General features: G+C 47.5%; 6 protein-coding genes and 2 non-coding genes across 8 annotated transcripts; 3 read left to right on the top strand and 5 right to left on the bottom strand.

The window, feature by feature from the left end:
- Positions 1-99: 99 nt before the first annotated feature.
- TrAtP1_009704 lies at positions 100-184 on the bottom strand. Its single transcript has one exon. It is a non-coding gene; the product is annotated as a tRNA-Trp (tRNA).
- A 751-nt stretch (positions 185-935) lies between these two features.
- Positions 936-1020, top strand: TrAtP1_009703. Its single transcript has one exon. It is a non-coding gene; the product is annotated as a tRNA-Trp (tRNA).
- A 1418-nt stretch (positions 1021-2438) lies between these two features.
- Positions 2439-2612, bottom strand: TrAtP1_009702 (uncharacterized protein; the record flags this gene model as incomplete). Its single annotated transcript, XM_066114391.1, has 1 exon — positions 2439-2612. One exon carries the CDS (start codon positions 2610-2612, stop codon positions 2439-2441), a length of 174 nt encoding a protein of 57 aa, XP_065970487.1.
- Positions 2613-3158: 546 nt separating this feature from the next.
- TrAtP1_009701 (uncharacterized protein) lies at positions 3159-4325 on the bottom strand (the record flags this gene model as incomplete). Its single annotated transcript, XM_066114390.1, has 1 exon — positions 3159-4325. The coding sequence occupies one exon, from the start codon at positions 4323-4325 to the stop codon at positions 3159-3161; it is 1167 nt and encodes a 388-aa protein (XP_065970486.1).
- Positions 4326-4830: 505 nt separating this feature from the next.
- TrAtP1_009700 (uncharacterized protein) lies at positions 4831-6159 on the bottom strand (the record flags this gene model as incomplete). The annotated part of the gene is made up of 2 exons (XM_066114389.1): positions 4831-6011; positions 6060-6159. 2 exons carry the CDS (start codon positions 6157-6159, stop codon positions 4831-4833), a joined length of 1281 nt encoding a protein of 426 aa, XP_065970485.1.
- Positions 6160-7308: 1149 nt separating this feature from the next.
- TrAtP1_009699 (uncharacterized protein) lies at positions 7309-11048 on the top strand. The gene is made up of 3 exons (XM_066114388.1): positions 7309-7673; positions 7737-7793; positions 7861-11048. The coding sequence occupies exons 1-3, from the start codon at positions 7550-7552 to the stop codon at positions 10860-10862; spliced, it is 3183 nt and encodes a 1060-aa protein (XP_065970484.1). The 5' UTR covers positions 7309-7549; the 3' UTR covers positions 10863-11048.
- Positions 11049-16624: 5576 nt separating this feature from the next.
- On the bottom strand, positions 16625-17098 carry TrAtP1_009698 (uncharacterized protein; the record flags this gene model as incomplete). Its single annotated transcript, XM_066114387.1, has 1 exon — positions 16625-17098. One exon carries the CDS (start codon positions 17096-17098, stop codon positions 16625-16627), a length of 474 nt encoding a protein of 157 aa, XP_065970483.1.
- Positions 17099-17415: 317 nt separating this feature from the next.
- TrAtP1_009697 (uncharacterized protein) lies at positions 17416-18198 on the top strand (the record flags this gene model as incomplete). Its single annotated transcript, XM_066114386.1, has 2 exons — positions 17416-17426; positions 17556-18198. 2 exons carry the CDS (start codon positions 17416-17418, stop codon positions 18196-18198), a joined length of 654 nt encoding a protein of 217 aa, XP_065970482.1.
- Positions 18199-18387: the final 189 nt, after the last annotated feature.

The raw sequence follows: 18387 nt of genomic DNA, 5'->3' as shown, positions 1-18387 counted from the left end.
GGGTGCAATTGGCTATATGTCGCTTTACACTCCCAAAAAAATGAAATCGACATTAGCATCCAGGAAAAAGATGCAAAAAAAGAAGTATTTGAAGGGCATTGAACCCAACCCGATTCGAACGGATAACCTTCAGGAGATTCCAAGTAAACTGGAATCTGACGCGCTACCGTTGCGCCATGGGTCCGCTGTGACGGCAACCTCGAAAATAATACTCATAAGCCCCTCACTTGCTAGCGCTTCAGCATTCACTGAAACAGAGCACCAAGAAATTGCTGTTTATCTGCATCATATGTTTGAAGGTGCATGAGTCTCTTGGTAGTCATTGAAACGCAGTTAAAACTTTCTACAGGTGGAAATCAATATGATATACACATTAAAATTTATGAGAATGCATTTTAGACGCAACTAGATCTTCTTGGGAGGATCCTCTCCAGGGCGGTCCATCACGCTTTCGTTACCCTAGAATTGGACGTTTAGTGTCGGTTGCTGGTGAAAGGTGAATAGATTAACGCAAGCAGCAATCATTGGCAGGTTTAAGCCCCATAGATATAATTAGCTGTACATTAAGATCATTTGGGGAGGCCTTTTAATCTCGTTTCATGCGCTTGGTGGCAATAAACGTTTCCTTTGTATTCATCGGAACAAGACCTGTTACTCCTCTTTTACAACGTTTTGTATAGGCAAGAAGCATTCTTCGCAGAAAACTCTCTAGGTAGTCAATCTGTCCATAGTTAACTACCTAGGAATTTAAAATAAAAGCCAAATTATTCTTTCGTACAAAACAAGAACAATTCTAGGACCATGTTACCTATTTCCTGCGTTTTTAGACTGATCAAGCTTGAACTAATGCATCAGTTTCGCCGTACTCTGATGAAATTGTACAATTTCTGCGCAGAAGGCTTTACAGGCTTTATTTTGAGGGCTTAGTAACAACAGGACCCATGGCGCAACGGTAGCGCGTCAGATTCCAGTTTACTTGGAATCTCCTGAAGGTTATCCGTTCGAATCGGGTTGGGTTCAATGCCCTTCAAATACTTCTTTTTTTGCCTTTTCGCATTCATTTGCGTTTCTATTTTTTTTGTTCCTTGTCTCATCCAACCTGTGTCGAAAACGTACGATCTGAACTCTTGCACCTACTTTGATAGCAAGTATCGTTGGCTGTGGATTGTGGACAACTGTGAATTGAAGAACTTTACACGTCTATTGGTGACTTTTATTGCAGTGTTGGGGTTAATTTGGAGTAAGTTGTACTGATGATAGACAACATACAGCGCTGTAGCTGCGGTACTTACTCCTTGACCAATAGATACTAGTAGTTGGAGTAATTCTTGCAACACCTGAGCTAGATGTGTATTATCCAAGTTTGTAGCATATAGTAAAAGAATTACGCCAATTAATGTCTAAAGACGTAGAAGAGTCATTCGTCAATTAGAATCCATATACGACATATATGGATATTAGTGAATAGTGACAGAACGCAAAGCAGCTGAAGAGATATACTATTGCCAATAAATTAGCCTGCTGAACTTTGGTGAATGCAATCAACCAGGATCTGCGCTTCTTCAGTGGCCGATTTAGGTGAAAGGAGTGAGGCGTTCCAATATTTATATGCAAGGCGGTATGAAGCGGCTTGTTCCCACACTCGTCTTCCCGAAGCTTGTAAGTGCCGTTCGCTTGGATGCCTCGTATAAATAGGTGCAGGCGTCTATAGACTGCTAATCTGTTTCGGATAGTTTGTGTCCTGTCAATGTGCTTGCAGTCTAAGACGGCCCTGCAAGTTGAAAAAGGAACAAACGTGGACCGAGACACTCGCTCGATAAAATTGGTTGTAATAGTCCATCTACAATAACCGGCCCGTCATCCTCAATACACTTGTATACTTCATCACTCACAAAGTAGCACCATGGGCGATGTTGCTCATCATGGTGAAAGACTTGCAAACGCAAGAGTTGGGTCTTGTTTTCTGGGGCCCAAAGCTGAAAACCTGCATGTCTTGAGCGATCTGATGGGCAAAGTGCTGCAAGATCAGCTGGTAACAGAAATGCATCATCCGCAACAAGATCGAGCCCGACATCCGTGGCTTCGTCATGCAGGGCCTCGACCAGATTCATCTTGTCCACTTCCCCATGTTTCAAATGGCCACCACCGCTGGCAGCTCATCATCACCACCAAGTTCCCTGAAAATGTCAAGTAACGCGACCAGCAGCTCCGCAAGAGAATCTAAATAAATTCTACACCGTGGCCAACACTCAAAAGGCACTGCTTGAAGATTTTATCAAAGCAGGCATCAAGATCGAGTGGCGTCTGGACGAGGGCATACTCGCATCTGGTACAGAGCCTGTCACGACCTTTAAATTGTCCAATATCCGCGTCGTGATTCGGGAGTCAATGTTTTTGAACGCATCAAGTCAAGCGTACCCTGACCGAATGCCTTTTACTTATATGGGAGCAACACTGAAGCTCATCTTGTCCATGTGCTCAAGAAGGCTCCAAACGGCATGATTAGAGTTAACGGCGAGAAGCCGGACCTTCAACCTGAATAGAGCGATGAACAACTTGCCAAAGGCCTTGTTGCGGTGTTTGAAGACGTTTTGAGAACGCCACTCAACCATTGTGAGTCTTGGGCTGAATCAGTCTCAACGTTATGGAAGGGCATTGGCTAACTTGACACAAATCTCTTGACGAGGACTTGAATATTTCTCTCGCGGCTGCTGGCTTGAGTCTAGTCCCTGGCCGGATACACAAGACTTTGGTATATGAGAGCCATGAAGCTTTTAATATTGAGCTTTGAGATAGTGAGCAGGAGTAGCTATGGTAAACGAGATAAATACACGACAATCTCTGCATTTATTTTCTTGCATCATCTGATCGAGTAGTCCAAGAGTGTTGACTGAATTGACATATGATAGAGTAGCAGAGTTTATAGGGACTATATAAGACTTTGAGCAATAAAACACGTAGTCTGCTCATCGCATATGTCGTCAATCCCAATGTAGGCGTCTAGTATGTACAGTTTCCAAGCAATTACAGCTCAAAGGCAGGAATCAGCATAGGGAAAAGTTATCCGGCACCCTAGATACAGCATCTACTGCACCTATAATGATTCACACATACGCAGATATAACTATATTGTCAAGTTGCAGCTGGAGAGAGCTATTCTAAAATACAGGACCAAACTCCACCACTCCATCATCGAACAGTTCAGTATGACGATCCGACCTAATATTTTTATACTTGCCGTTACCTCCAACTTCCAGATATTCATTTTCAGGTATGTATTCGACTGGCAGAATGCACTTTAGGTGGCCTTGCCTGCCTTGCCAGTCCCAGTGTGGGCACGGGTGTAAGACGCCACAATTTGGTAGCATAAAGATGCTTTTACCCCGACACTCGTCCCGCGCTGCGTTCAGCTCAGCTGGTTCCATCTCCACGTGCTCAGGCCGGAAGCAACCCTTGTTGCGACACAGATGGGAAATTTGCCAAGTTTTCGATGTTATAGAAAGCAAGAGTGCTTCCCCCTTGGCCACCATAGCAAGCCTGTGCCGGTATACCTTGAGACCGATATGTCCTTGCCCCGACGGGTGAGGCGTCTTATCGAGATTGATTCTCGTAAATTGCCCTTTTAACGGCTTCGCACTCGTAAACCAGCAGCCGACGTCGTTGTCTAGCGAAAAGTCTCGGGTGCTTTCGAGCCTCTCTCGCGCCCACTCGGGTGGGATTGTCTTGAGCATTGCAACTTGGCTATCTGGCACAAGGCTGGCACACTTGGAAACGAGTTCTTGTTTGGTTCGGCGTCGGGCGTGGAGCACAAAGTCTGGAGTGCTTGATCTTGGTCCTGGTCTTGGTATTGCTATTGGTCTTGGGCTTGGGCTCGGGCTCGGGCTCGGGCTTGGGCATGATATCGCTGAGGCTTCTTGTGCCAGGACCGTGTTGCTCAACAGCTCCTCGATTGCTCGGCGAGTTTGCTCATGTTCGCGCTCCAAGCGCCGGATGGCCAGCCGTGCTTGCTGAAGTGCTCGTCGTCCCTCCTGGATCGCTTCTTGCTGGCTGCGAAGACAACGCCGCAATGGGGTCCAAAAGCTCCTGGATAGTTCCCAGAATTCCTCTGGCAGACGCGCCAAGAGCCCCGTGACTACTGGGTCAAGCTGTGGGACTGTGATTTCGGCGTCTTGCTCATCCATCTTGGCTGAAATAAGGATCGTGTTGAATAGCAGATGATGGGGAGGCAGAGAGGAGGAGGAGAGAACACTTAGGACACTGTTTATATAGGCAGGCTCCTTAACAACATCCTGCGCGCTGCAGTAGCCCTCCAACTCCTTCCTCATTCTAGGCGAGAGTTGTCGCGAGAGCACTTGCCGGGATCCTAATCACTGCACCTTTTAAATTCTAGAATCGCTTGACTAGGTACCTACTTTCTCTAGTGAATTCTACAGCTTTTGAGCCTCATGTAAACGTGACTAAACTAGGGAAAGTATCCAGCACCCCAGCTGTAGCTTAATATACCTATATAGAAATATTCAACTGTTATACATGTATATATAGAGCAGTAGCAGCAGTAGCACCGACAATAACAATAGTTCTAGAACTGTAAACATACACAGTACAATGTCTATACTGATAGAGGCTCACTTCGTCACAAGACTTGGCTGATAGATGATTTTGATATAATTAGATCTGGCTAGATCAAGGCCTTTTGTTTCAATAAAGAGACTATTAGTAAACCAAATGTTGACTGGTATCACTATTATAAGCTTTCGGCATCGGCTCATCGATAGGAGCCTGCATATGTGGTCACAGTCCAATGTTTGAGATAATCTGCCAGCTACTGGTCTATCGCCTGTTTGATCCCGCAATCGCAGCAAACGAGGGATGAGAGGATGGAAAATCCGTCACTGGATATTGTATCAGCATTGCTTTGAGCACAGCCGCCGCCGTTGCCGCCGCAAATGGCTGCCATGTCTTGTTCTTGTGGCTGTCAGCGTAGTCACAAACTCCCTTGACGACGATGCATGGCACCTCGTCCCAAACACCAGCTCCCTCCATCTCAAAGGCAATCACGTTTCGCTGTTTGGCGATCTGGTCACGGTGCTCGCCAGATTTCATCACCACATCTCCAGATGCCACGCAGCCGATGAAGATTTCAGGACACTGCACACGATCTGGCTCCATCCTCTTCTTCATCTCCAAACGCTTTCTTGGTACAACATGTTCCTCATTGCAACAGAGTTCAGTACAAGATGCATGGGCAGCCTCATCACAAAAGCTGTCTATTTCCTCATAGCAACGACAGTTGTACGTCTGTAGCCCTCGATGTCTGTGGCGATAGGCCGGCGCAAAAAGTTTGTCTTCTGTAACACCTGGATATTGATAGTCGTGGCGATGTCCCTCTTCCATGGCTGCGTGTTGTAAGTCCTTCAAATATTGCCCGGCTCTCTGCCGCAGACGTCTTCTTCCACGCTCAGTTTCGAAACTGGTGATCAAGGAGCGGATAGCTTTACTCGGACGGCCGAGATTGTCGTTGACAGTATCCTTGGTCACGAACGCACTGGGATATTGCTTCCCCAAGCTGTACTGGATCACGGTCTTGCTGATGACCACGTCACCGAGCAGGATTTCCCCTTGGCCCGTATCTGGGACGCCACCACATATTCCCACGAGAAACGCAGTTTTCAAACCAGAATAGCTTGAACGAAAGCTAGCAGCTGATCCTGCCCCAGCAGCTGTGCCAATGCTGGGTAAAAGCGCCAGCACAACGTTGTGGTTGCTGATCCTCCCGGTCGTGTAAATGTTTGTGTCTCCCTGGGCGCGCCCATAAGGCTCATCGTCTTCATCCCAAAATTGATCAAAGAGCAATGAAACTGCGTCGTATTCAAGTGCTAGAGCACAGATGACTGCTACTTGGAAATCTTCGCGGTGGCGTGGCTGTCCTTGACTAGAAGTAGGCAATGCACTTTGGTTTTCCCCTTGTAGCTTCTCAGCCTTGACTTGGTCGAGGAAAGGATTGGCTAATCCTATCTAGTCAGCAACGATTGTTCCAAATGTCTCTAATTGTACTGTACTTACATCCAGAGAAACTGCCATTATTAATTTGTATACCACCTGCATTGTTATTATTTTGAGGGCCGTCGCCTGTAGCCACATTCTGGGGGCCAGAGCCATGGTTGCTAATGGAAATATTTGAGGGCATAGATGATAATATTGTGCCTTATATTTAGCAGTGTCCGTGTTCGATCAAATCATTCACGCCGAAAATTAATTATTCAATATTTGCGATATTGCCGTCAGCAGCGTAGTAATGCCTTAGGCTCTTGGACTCTCATTGGTATCAATGAGTGGCCGCCTTGCAACTTTGACTAAGCCATGGGTTAAACTAAATCAAGAAATCGATGCGACACAAAATCGTGGACGCAGAGGATTGGCTGCATGTAGGCATTGAAGTTTCAAGGTCGACGATTCGTCCAAGTTCCCCGCTCCATATACTACTACTTGTCTGCCTGAAAAGCTGGCTATTGTCTTATCCTTATAAGACGGAGAAATTTATCCAAAATGGAGAAACAACTTGGCAGAAAACTCGCTTCGTTGACTTGGATTTTATGAGCAGCCCTTGCACAGCAAAGGGTTACTCTTGCTCTGGTAAGCTTGAGGACCGCCGGCTGCTGATAGAAAGTTGGAATGCTATCGCATGGTTGTGCGTCAGATAGGCAACAAGAGTCGGAAAGAGGACTTTATGATGGATGCGATGAAAAATTTAAAGCTCTTACTGACAATTGACGACGAAATGCAATTGGCGACTAAATCGCAGCTTGAATTGCTCATGAAAACCATCAAGGAAGTATCAACAATCCCGCAACCTCTACAGGACGAGAGTCCCGCCTTGGGGATTCACAACTATGGCTCCGGCCCTCAAAATGTGAATACAGGGAGCGGACCCCAGAATAACAACAATGATAAGGGAATACAAGTGAATGGTGGTACGTTGCTATTAGCAACGTCAACCCTTTTCAGTTGCTGTGATTTAGACATTTGGAATGTACATTACGTGCACATTCAAATGCGCGAGTCTTGATAAATCTTTGCACTGTGAAAAGCTTACATACAGCCCGCTGAGAGCGGAAACAATGCATAATATGAATATGAATCTCGCTTGCAATAGAGATGAGAGAGAACGGCTTCATCTTTCATTTCTGTTTTATTGTTAGCTTATCTATCAAGGTTCGGGTCGGCGCGATCCTAGCACCTTCCTCCACATGTACCTAATTGGTTAGTATAAACCAACTCTCTCTTGTCAGCCAATACGAGTAATATACGTGTATATTGGGAAGCCCAGCCTACTGCGATGATAGATGCTTTACCTCGCATTGGTTACCAATTTTGACCTATGAGGTCTTGCCAACTCAGAGCCTCGTTATAAAGGGCCCCCATCTCTCTTGCGGGGTAGCTGCCTGAAATATTTCGCGCTCTCAGCTGTGCCCAACACAACATCCAAGTTTACAGATACTTTCCTCGACGATACGACAAAGACGAGTAAAGAGCAACACGCGCTTCGACGATGGCGGCCCCGACTGTCTCGGCCGGCAATCACGGCAACGGTCCACAGAATGTGAAGACAGGCGATGGGCATCAGAACAATAACAATGCCCAAGGCCTGCAGATCAACAATAGCACTGTCCATTGTGAGTACGAACAATAGTCCGCAAGAATCAGTCCTCGGCTATTCAGTTGCTGATTTACGATAGTTGGGATCAACGAATCAAAGACTAATGAAGCTCCAATACCCTCGAAGGAAAAAGAAGGTCAGGGATTTGTCCTTGGCTTCAACTTTATTTGGTGAAAAGGCCGGCAAAAACTGACAAGCTGTAGCCTGTCTACGTTCTCTCAGTTTCGAATACATGGACGCTCGCAGAGAAAATATCTCTCTCGCCCATCCCCGGACGTGCGACTGGTTCTTCGAAACTAGCCAATTCCAACAATGGCGTCACCGCGATAATCTACAGAACCACAATGGAGTGCTCTGGATCAAGGGACATCCTGGAACTGGAAAGTCAACTCTCATGAAACATACTTTGATGCATTTGGAAGAAGAATTCTCCGAAACGCATATCATTGCCGCTCATTTTTTCAATGCCCGAGGCGATTCCTCCGAGCAAACGCCTCTAAGCATGCTGCGTTCATTGTTGTACCAATTAATTGAAAAAGAACGATCCATCCATCAGCATTTTGCGCCTTTATTTCGCAACAAGGAGCAAAAATTTAAAACAAATTGGAAGTGGCAAGAATCAGACTTGAAGAATTTCATGCTTTCAGAAATACAGCATTACCAGTCAAAGCCGCTCATCATTCTCGTCGATGCCTTGGACGAATGCGAAGAGGCACATGTGCGAGATGTCGTTGGATTTCTCGAAGAGCTCAGCATTAAAGCTATTGGTGTGGGAGTAGCTCTCTACGTTTGCTTATCAAGTCGCCATTATCCGCATATTCGTATGGAAAAGCACCTACAACTTGTGGTTGAAAATTCAAGCGAGCATAATGAGGATATTGTTATATATACTCGCGACAAATTGACAACAAAAGATGAGGAGATCGAGGAAGAACTTCTTGAAAAGGCGTCTGGCGTCTTCATGTGGGCTGTGCTCGTTATCAAACTGCTTAACAAAGCATATGACGAAGGCCGAATCGAGGCCATGCATAAGACGTTACACGACGTACCCCGTGACCTTGAACAAGTGTTTGAGGCACTCTTGATCAGAGACAATCCGAATAAGCATGAGACAATATTCATGCTCCAGTTTGTATTACTGGCGGAACGGCCGCTAAGACCAGAAGAGCTGTATTTTGCCACGTTGGCCAAAACGAGTACCGAGAAAATCAAACCCTGGGATCAATCAAAGATTACACTAGATGATATCCGACGGCGCATCACCAACTCCTCGAGAGGTCTTATTGAGGTACGAAACAGCGAAGAAAACGAGGTACAGTTCATCCACAAGTCGGTCAATGACTTTCTCACTCGAAACAAAAGACTACAAAAATTAGACCCAGCTCTCAAGGTGAATGGTCTAGGCAGCAGTCATGAATGTCTAAGATCTTGCTGTATGGCATATCTTATGGAGGACACGTTTCAATCAGCAACAGATCGGAAGCAAATAAAGGCTCTTGGTTCTTCCTATCCGTTTTTGGAATATGCGTCTGTCTATCTTCTCGCCCATGCAGAAGAAGCGGATAAAAACCAAGTCGGACAAGCCGGATTTTTACAACGCTTATTAGAAGAGCCCGATACTTTGGAAAAATTGAGGCTTCTTCACAATTCTTTTGAAGAGTTTCCTGGCTCCGGATGTGCCAGAGGAGTCAGTTTACCGCACATAGTAGCGTTTCATGGGTACACGAGACTTACAACAGCTCTTCTTGATAAGAAGGTCAACATCAACACTCAAGGAGGGGCTCTTGGCTCTACACTCCAGGCCGCTGTATTCGGGGGTGACAAGGAAATAGTGAAATTGTTGATTGAGGCAGGCGCAGATGTAAACGCCCAAGGAGGCCACTTTGGTTATGCACTCCAGGTCGCTGCATCAAAAGGCGATAAGGAGATAGCGGAACTGCTGATCAATAAAGGAGCAGATGTTAATGCTCAAGGCGGGCTTTACGGAAGTGCTCTTTGTGTAGCTGCAGTGGTCAACAAAGGAATAGTGGAAATACTGATTGAAGCAGGAGCAGATGTAAACGCCAAAGGAGGGATCTTGGGCTATGCACTCCAGGCAGCTGCAGCGAACAATGAAGACGACGACGATGAAGACGACGAAGATGAAGACGACGAAGATGAAGACGAAGACGATGACGAAGATGACGACGACGACGACGACGACGACGATGAAGATGAAGACGAAGACGAAGACAATGAAGACGACGACGACAATGAAGACGACGACGACGACGAGATAGTGAAAATACTGCTCGAAAAAGGAGCAGATATCAATGCCCAAGGAGGCATGTTTGGTTATGCACTTCATGCAGCTGCAGAAGAGGGCAATAGAAAAAAAACTGAACTGCTGCTCAGAGGAGGAGCAGATGTTAATGCTCGAGGCGGGCCTTACGGCAGTGCTCTTTGTGTAGCTGCAGCGAAAGACGATGAAAAAATTGTGCAAATTCTACTTGAGGCAGGAGCAGATGTTAATGCTCAAGGTGGGCCTTTTGGAAATGCTCTTTGTGCAGCTGCAACAGAGGGTAATAATGACGTTATAAGAATGCTACTCCAAAAAGGGGCAAATGTTAATGCCCAAGGAGGACCTTACGGCAATGCTCTCTGTGCAGCTGCAATTAAAGGCGAGACAGATGCTGTACAATTGCTGCTTGACGAAGGAGCGGATGTCAATTCTAAAACAGAAATCTACGGTAATGCTCTCCAGGCCGCTATAATACAAGAAGACGAAGAGATGGTGAAATTGCTCGTTGAAGCAGAGGCAGATACCAACCCCCCAGAGAGCTTTTTCAATCCTGGGGCTCAAGCAGCTATTACGCCGAAAACAGAAGGACAACTTCTCGAGATGATATTGAAACAAAGGGTACACGGGAGTCCTAGCACACAAAAAGCTTTGCGAGTCTTCTTTGAAAGGGCTATGCGCGAAGAAGTGCGGGAGGAGACTGTGGAAACACTGTTCAAAGGAAAAATAGTGGCCTATAACCAGTGGATCTATGATTTTTTTTGTTGGCTAATCATACAAGGTAATTATGTCGATGACGCAGCAAGAATGGTTGAGAAAGGAGCAAATGTCAATGCTTATAAGGAAAGTTATCCTATCGGCCCAATAGCCGCTGTGCTTTCCGACGCAGAAGAGGTGGCAGCAGTGCTTTTGGACAAGGGGGGTTGATATCAACCCAATGTTTTATACCGAGGTTGACGCCAAGGCCCGGACGCCTGAGTCACATTATTTCGCTTGGCTTGTATTGGGGATGCTCTCGACACCGTTGCTAATTTTTGGAGTTGTTTCTGAGATGTTTTGATATACCTATTAGATAGCTACATGTGGTCTACGAACGATGAGTCGGCTATATGAGATGAGTTTTGTTGTTAAACCCTCCTATAACTTGCGTAGTTTGTTATATTCAGGTGGTTCTTGTTATGACTGATATTTTCACTGCCACTTAACTCATCAACCTGGATTAGATGCTCATGTCTCTTATCCGGGCCAAAGATGGCCCGTGTAAATGGTTGTGCCCACGTGCTGGTAGTTGAGGTCATGTGGACGAAAGACAATCTGCCAGGGGATTGACAAGACCAGGCACTGCGTCTCATGTCATCTCTTGCAAAGGTATAGAGTAGTCCCGGCTAGGCGGTAAATCCCGACAGGGTTATAACATGCCACGAGGAGGAACTTGTTGACGCTCGAGCCTATGACGAGGCGGTGAAAGCAGCACGTACTTGTAGTTCTTACAGGTGCCCACCAAAGATTATGCCCCTGGCGAGAATCCCAAGGGCTGAAAGATCCTAGTAGCAATATGTAAGACACAATGAGTGTTGTTTACCCTGGTTGACGCCATACCGCTCACGACTCTCGGTGAGTAATTTGCGTCGAAGCTAGAAAACGAACAGGCGCCCCGTACGTCTGGGATCTTGGCTATCAAGGACTGAGATTACAGACTATCCTATGAATTGACATAGCTTATCTCATATGACAGCTATGAGGGACGGGCCTACGGCAACGGGCCGGGAATAGCGCCTCTCAGCGTCCACTGCTCTTGTCGTAGCGGGCGTATTTTGTTAGATTCTAGCGTCGTCGTGGTGATGGATTGTGGCGGTGATGCTGGCATATAATCCAGGTACTAGCGTGAAATACAAGCATTAAGATGCCAGCAGACATGCAGCTAGAAGAGGGACCTTGCTGACAGTACTATATAGCCACAGACAGGGATGCATATTCTGGTAGCACTACAGATGTACCTCAAGAAACCAGGGAGGGATTCATCCTGGCGAGCACGAGAAGTCCATGCCCGTTCATGGATTCACGCAGGGCCATGGAGAATCACAGACAAGGTTACAAAGCGCGGGCGCAATGACATCTGCATGATGACGCCTTTGAGGCAGCGGACACGATGGCGGTGTCTTTATTGACTCGGATCCTCCGTCAGCGTAATGTCTTTAACCTGGTAATAATGCCTAGTGCTGAGTGCTAAAATAGAGTACTATCTATACAAGTATGAGATATACAAAGTAAAGTCGAGTTGCTGAGAAGCAAACATGTAAGCCGCCTGTTTCAGAGACTGTGCCTGCAGATGCAAGTAATCGGTGGCAAAAACTGAGCTCTACTCATTACTCGTGGGTGAGATATGGCGTATTAAAATAGCATGTCTGGCCCAATTCGGCGGGTTTGCCTTCTGAGCTTCCATATCTGGCCATGATCCTTGTCGGAGATCGGCACGGCGAGCCATCAAAGCAGAATGTTGTAAATGTATGTAAATGCCCTCCTAAAAGATCGACGGCGGTGTGCTAGGTCAACTGCAGCTACAATCACAAATACAATATGGTAACGGTAGCATTGGTAGCATTACCATGAGTAGGTATTGCTCTCGTGGTTACGCGGAAGAGATGCTCTACTTGTAGTCTCGGGCACATTAATGGCAGCGAGGGAGCTTTCTATATATAGAGTCTCGCTTCATACCTGCTCCAAGATGATGATTATGAGTTGTCCAGTCGGCTGTTCTTTATATGACCGTGATAAAGCTTCAGTGGGTTGAAGGATTAGTTGGATTATTAGCTTCTCACCTTGGACCGATGGAAGCAAACAATTTTAACCATGTAGCAAAATCATTGCCAAATTCCTCAAGGTTCTTTTGCTGGTTGACTGGAACCACTCTCAGTTGACGGGACTCCCATCACTTATGACACCGAGGACGAAATTGAGTCCGACGGATTCGCCATATTCATCCAAAGCTTCAGGAACCGAGCGTTTAAATCAGCCCCGGCTGGGCATCTTCCGGTGCCGGGGGTCAATTTTCGTTCCCGATAAGCCTCCTATTCCAAGCATCCTAGACTCCCCCGCGCATCTTTCTGCCCGGCTATCGCTCTGAATACGACGACTTGCATGTGCCGTGCTTCGATGCAACTGCAACCTCGGCAGCAGTGCTTCTTCTGCACCCCGCAAAGACGGACTGGTTGTGACTGTCTATTACGCAGTTATCAGTGAAACATACATGTTATGTGCATGAGTGTGGAGGTCCCTGCATTGCAACCATGCTTTTGAAGGAGGGAAGGGCTCTAGTACCCGAGGTTGAATCCACGGCACAGGGTTGCAACATGGTGGATAGCGCAGCACGTGCATCACGGATGGGTTCAAAGATTCCCAGAGTGCGGAGAATCGAGTATTATAGGCCAGGATTATAGTCTGACAACCTCGACACATGATCCAAGCCAACCCTTGCGCTGGTTCCGCTGCAAAGACCTCCGTTGGCCCTTTTGCAGAGGAATACATATTACAAATGTTTAAACTGGGATTCACCGCTGCGAATCCTTTTCATCGAATTACTAAGCGTATATAATTGGCTGCTGTTCATGTATCCCTTGACAAGTCTTCAATCGCTATATCATGGATAATTCAAAATGATATGATAGCAGAGCATTCAGCATATGAACTAAGTGTCGCAAAGAGAATAAATAAACTCTCTTTTACAAACAGAGACAACTAAAGTTTATCTCTGCAGCTATTATTTTCCTGTCTAAGTCAATAGGGCGGTGTGGGCTATCATGCGGACCGGATCCAGCATTGTTTACTTTCTGAGCATGTACAGGCTTCCCATGAAGCCAAATATCTCCCAGCGGCTATGATAAGAGATACTGTCAGTAAGAAAACCTTGTTCTCTTCTGTCTCAAACATCTCGCTGTGTAAGCAAATTAAGCAAGCCAATGGTGTCAACCATGTTGTGCTCGTTCACTAGTAGTCAAACTCCAGATGATAGTAGTCAAGTTGCAGGTCAAGCTTTACAACATGTATGGGGTTGTCCATATCTGAGACAGAGTATCCATCGCAAGAAACGTTGCACAACAGTTAAAAGCCAATTAGTTCATACGACTTGGCCAACAGCCCACTCAAACTCTCACGATGGTAACCTTTTTTGCCATTGAGTTGTTCGTTTCAGATTATAGCAATGCATAAGAGCGAATGTCGCTATGGAGACTCTGTAAACTGATCGATCATATGGATCATCAGATCCATAGCCCCGTTTAGGGCAATCCGGCAGACAGGGCCACGAGGGCTCCGCTTCGCGGTAAACTGTTTGTTCACCTGTAGATCGTTTTTTTGAAGCTCAGTGGGCCGCAATCCACAGAGCAAGCGGCCACCGTTGAAGCGATAATCATACCCGCTGGGGGTTTCAGGTCGAGCTTACAGGCGTTGCTGCACACCGTAGTTTTGGCGACAATGCAAGCGACACAGGTTGGATCTTGAACACCTCCGCAGCAGTATGCAGTTCATCTATCATGCGATATGTATCATTATTAGATGGAAGAGGAGCATCATGAGCTAGCATTCTCTTAGAGGTTGATGACTCAGTTTATAGCACTCAACCATTTGTAACCTCTTCAAGAGATATGCGCAGGACTACCGAACGTTGGCAACGAGGACATCCAATCAAGCCTATTAAAACAATGTATATGACATTATACTATTCACGACATATTCTAGTATCATCAGAGTCCAAGTTGATCACTGTCTTGAGCTCGCTTGTTGCATCGTACCCAGTGTATATACCATCTCCCAGAATAGGTAGTTATTGAGCTTGAGCTTAGACCTCCAAATCTACAAGCCAGCCTATCTCAGTCTTTTCCATTATAAAGTCATGGACGCATCGACTAGATAACTCGCGATAAGCCAAAGAGCGCATTGCTATCTCATATCATCTAGAGGCATGATCAGTAGGGTAGACGTAGATATTTGATCCATACCGATGCTGATCTGCTGATCCGCAATGGATCTGCTTCTTCCTAATCAGGAAAGAGGCTGAGGCTGGCTGGTGAGTGCAGATGCGGCCTTGTAAGATCAGCGCTGTCACAGTGAGCTCAATAATACGTTACATATCATACAATAACAGTCGAACAGTTTCTTGTCTTTTGACTTCCTCTAGCATATTTTTAGACCTTAGTTACCATATCGCTACATCAGTGAAAATCACGAATCAACCGCTGCGCTGCAATTTGTGTAAGCTGCCTGTGTAGGGTAACGTACTCCCTAGCTAGAAGCTTCTCACATATTCATCTCAAACAAGTAGCTCTGCAAGACTGGACCAATGAATCATTCACCTTGCACAAATATACTAAATCGGTGCTTGCCGCAGGTTCACCGTAAACTACTGCAAGACTAGTCTGAGGTGTTTATGCTACAACACAAAAGTAAAAGTCAGAGACGATTAGTTACTTGTACAAGGCTATTGTGATAAATCCGGACTACCTTTGTCCGCGTACAGAGTGCTGTATGACGACCTCAAACGCAAAAGCCTAGAAACAGGCGCAAATGGACCAGTCTAGAGTGCTCGCTACCACAGAACCCACGCGTTTGCATGCATCTGCACCAAGGCAGCGACTTTGTGTGCATGCATGAATATCGCTAGCAATAGCGACAAATCCGAAACCCACCAAGCCCCGGTTTATCGCGATAAGACCACGAGCGAGAGGGGAGCCCTTCACAAGCGCGGCGGTAACAGCAACGTTGTAAGTACGGAGTAGTAACAGCAAAGATGGATGAAAGTACAAGGTCTGGTTTCTACCTGCTTCTTCCACCAATCCTCGACAGGTTTCGTTTCTTCTCAAAACACGCAGAAGGGGATAAAAAAAGACAAAACGCGATGCCCTGAGCACGCTCCATCTGCTGATCTGTGAGACAAACAGTGGACGAAAAGTGGGAAGCTTTCCGAATTTCTGAGGCGGACCCCAGCACCGTCCAAATCCGTATCACAATAAGGTGATGATTGTTCGATAAAAATTCCATTTCGTTTTTCTCGTCTTGCTTCTTCCCAGAAGAGACGCTGCTTGATGCAAGGCATGCTTTTTCTGCATCCTCGTCTTACATGCCCAAACAGGAAACAGGCTGCGTGCTTTGGCGCAAGGGATGGAGGGGTTAGCTGGCAGAGAGTTACATGGCTCAGTACCACGGCTCTGCTTGTTTACTTTTTCTTCCGACCTCTGGAATTTTAATTAAAAATGAAAATAAAATGACCTCTTTACCTTCACTTACGCAGAAGGGCATAGTCGCGATAACGGGGACCGAATATGCGCCAATGGTGTTGCTCAGTTGGGATTCCCGCAGCCTCTTTACCCGGCCGGCGAGTCTTTGCTCGGGCACTAAAACCAGCGAACCATCAAACAATAAAATGAAACAACCCAATCGCGGGTGTCCGGGGTCAAGCCCCTCCCCCTTCGGCTGCGTCGCGAGAACAGCTTTGGTTGCAGAGTAGCACGATTTGGCAACAAAGTTGCACGATCTGGTTACAGAGCTGTACGATTCTCGCGGCTCTGTGTCTGGGCTCCCTTCAGCCCCCGGCCATCTGCGAAACAGAAGAGAAGCGAGAAACAAGAGCTGGGTCCGACGGGCCCTCACAGCTCGGTGTTAGTAGTTGTCACCGCCATGAAGCCAACGGCCGACCGTTACGGTAGTTGAGGTGACTGCGAGTCAACTGCGAGTTGGGTGCGAATGTTGGTGAGGGTAATGAGCAAGACAGAAGTTCCTGCTGTTGGGCCGGGGATCTTGTAGCCATCATTTGGGGCGGAAATTTGGCCGATGGTGATTTGGCGAAGCCGGAAAATCATGGGGAGGACGGGGCTTATGGCAATCATGGTCGAAAACAGGCTGATTTGCTGAAGCACAATCCTGACGGCCGATACCCGGGAGATTGATTTGAGTAAAGGTCTGGATGAACTGGGGAGATAAGCGACGAGATACGTGGAAATTACAAATGACACCGCCAGGACAGTAGCACGTCTGCTATAGAGTGGTGGTGCTGCAACGAGCTGCACGGCGGTGCTGTGAATGGCAGGGATCTGCAGAGCCCGAGAGGCGCTTTTCGCTGGAGCTGTCCTTTGTGCCACCCGCCATAGATGCCTCCTTCTCGTTGTTCGCATTGGTACACGCAGTCGATTGGCTTTGGGGCAAAGTAAAAACCCGAGGAGGGAGCCAAGTATTTCGTGTGCGCGGATATCAACGCTGCTAGCGGTCGAATGCACGCGTCTTCGTATTGTCGACACCTCCAGCTTACATGCAGCAGCCACAACGCAAATATCGCATCGCACAAGGCGTCAACACGGGCTGAGGCGCGCCGTGGGCTTGCGCAGGCATCGGGCAGCGGCGTCCCATGCCATGCTTGCTGTCGTCGGGATCCGTCTTCTTGGGACTGTTTAGCACGGGCGGAGCTTTGCTGGGGATCCCTGAGTGCCTCACCATGATGGGCCTGTACGCATGGAGAATGGCTCGGAAGGGCCCCGTTCATGTACGGACGGGCCTCTGTCCATCTTGGCCTCATGGCTCCGGAGCGCTGCATGCTCGCTGCATGGCACAAACGCTAACAGCTGTGCGATGCAGTTTTATTCCATGCCGTGCTGGATGGACATGCAGCGGCCTAGTGGAAAACCCCTCACAAAGTGCAAAAGTTCAAAAGCTCAAAAGCAACAAGCATGACAAGAAGCTCGTGAACCGCGGAGCTGAGTTGTGGCCTCCCGCGCAGCAATTGGGCCGCAATGCTGAAGCCATCCGTGAACCACCCGCTGCTCCAAACGCGACATGGGCGTCTGCCGCAGCTTCTTCTGCGCAGCGATCCCAATCGACAGCTCAAATTGTCTTTCCCGTTTCGACCTCACGGCTGCTCATCGTGGACGCTCCGTCGAGCTGCCCAACCTCGTTGAAGCAAGGCACGGCTGGGGGGCCATGCTGGTGTCCCAGAGGCGGCCTAGGCCCCCGAGCCAGACGTTTCACGACTGCTGGCCGGCCCGGAAGCCAATCCTTGCTGATCAAGAGCATTTTGGCGGGGAGGAGCCCTAGCGGCACTCGTACAGACGGCGATGGGGCCCCTGGCTCTTGTTTTCGTTTCTTGGGTTCTTGCATTCTCGCAGGGCTCCTGGGCGAGGACGGGATGCCCTGGCGCGCAATCTCGAGCGAGCTTTTTCGAGGCCCACCGGTGTTTGCTGCTGTGGTTGGTGCTCGATTCAACAGGCCCAATGAGAGCTAGTGCTGCTAAAATAGACAGTGTAAGCTGCGTGATGATGCGTTATCGCCGTGGACCGCACTTGTTGACATCCATAGCAACAGCAGCAGCAACAGCGCTTCGTGCCGGTGTGTTTGTCTCGCGAATGCCTCCAGTGAGCGGATGTCAGGTCTGTACCCGAGCGTGTGCGATGCCGTGAATGCTGTTCCTCGG

This window comes from Trichoderma atroviride, chromosome 5 (genome assembly GCF_020647795.1).
Source record: "Trichoderma atroviride chromosome 5, complete sequence".
In the NCBI taxonomy this organism is placed as follows: domain Eukaryota; kingdom Fungi; phylum Ascomycota; class Sordariomycetes; order Hypocreales; family Hypocreaceae; genus Trichoderma; species Trichoderma atroviride.
The sequence above is the reverse complement of the archived record's forward strand: the minus strand, read 5'-3'. Positions and strand labels throughout refer to the sequence as shown.

What these genes read in the sequence shown, in the direction of transcription:
- TrAtP1_009699 (XM_066114388.1), top strand. Translation starts at nt 7,550, where the DNA reads ATGGCGGCCCCGACTGTCTCGGCCGGCAATCACGGCAACGGTCCACAG. An exon ending in CAACAATAGCACTGTCCATT is followed by an intron (nt 7,674 to 7,736) that starts GTGAGTACGAAC and finishes GATTTACGATAG; the next exon opens with TTGGGATCAACGAATCAAAG. An exon ending in ACCCTCGAAGGAAAAAGAAG is followed by an intron (nt 7,794 to 7,860) that starts GTCAGGGATTTG and finishes GACAAGCTGTAG; the next exon opens with CCTGTCTACGTTCTCTCAGT.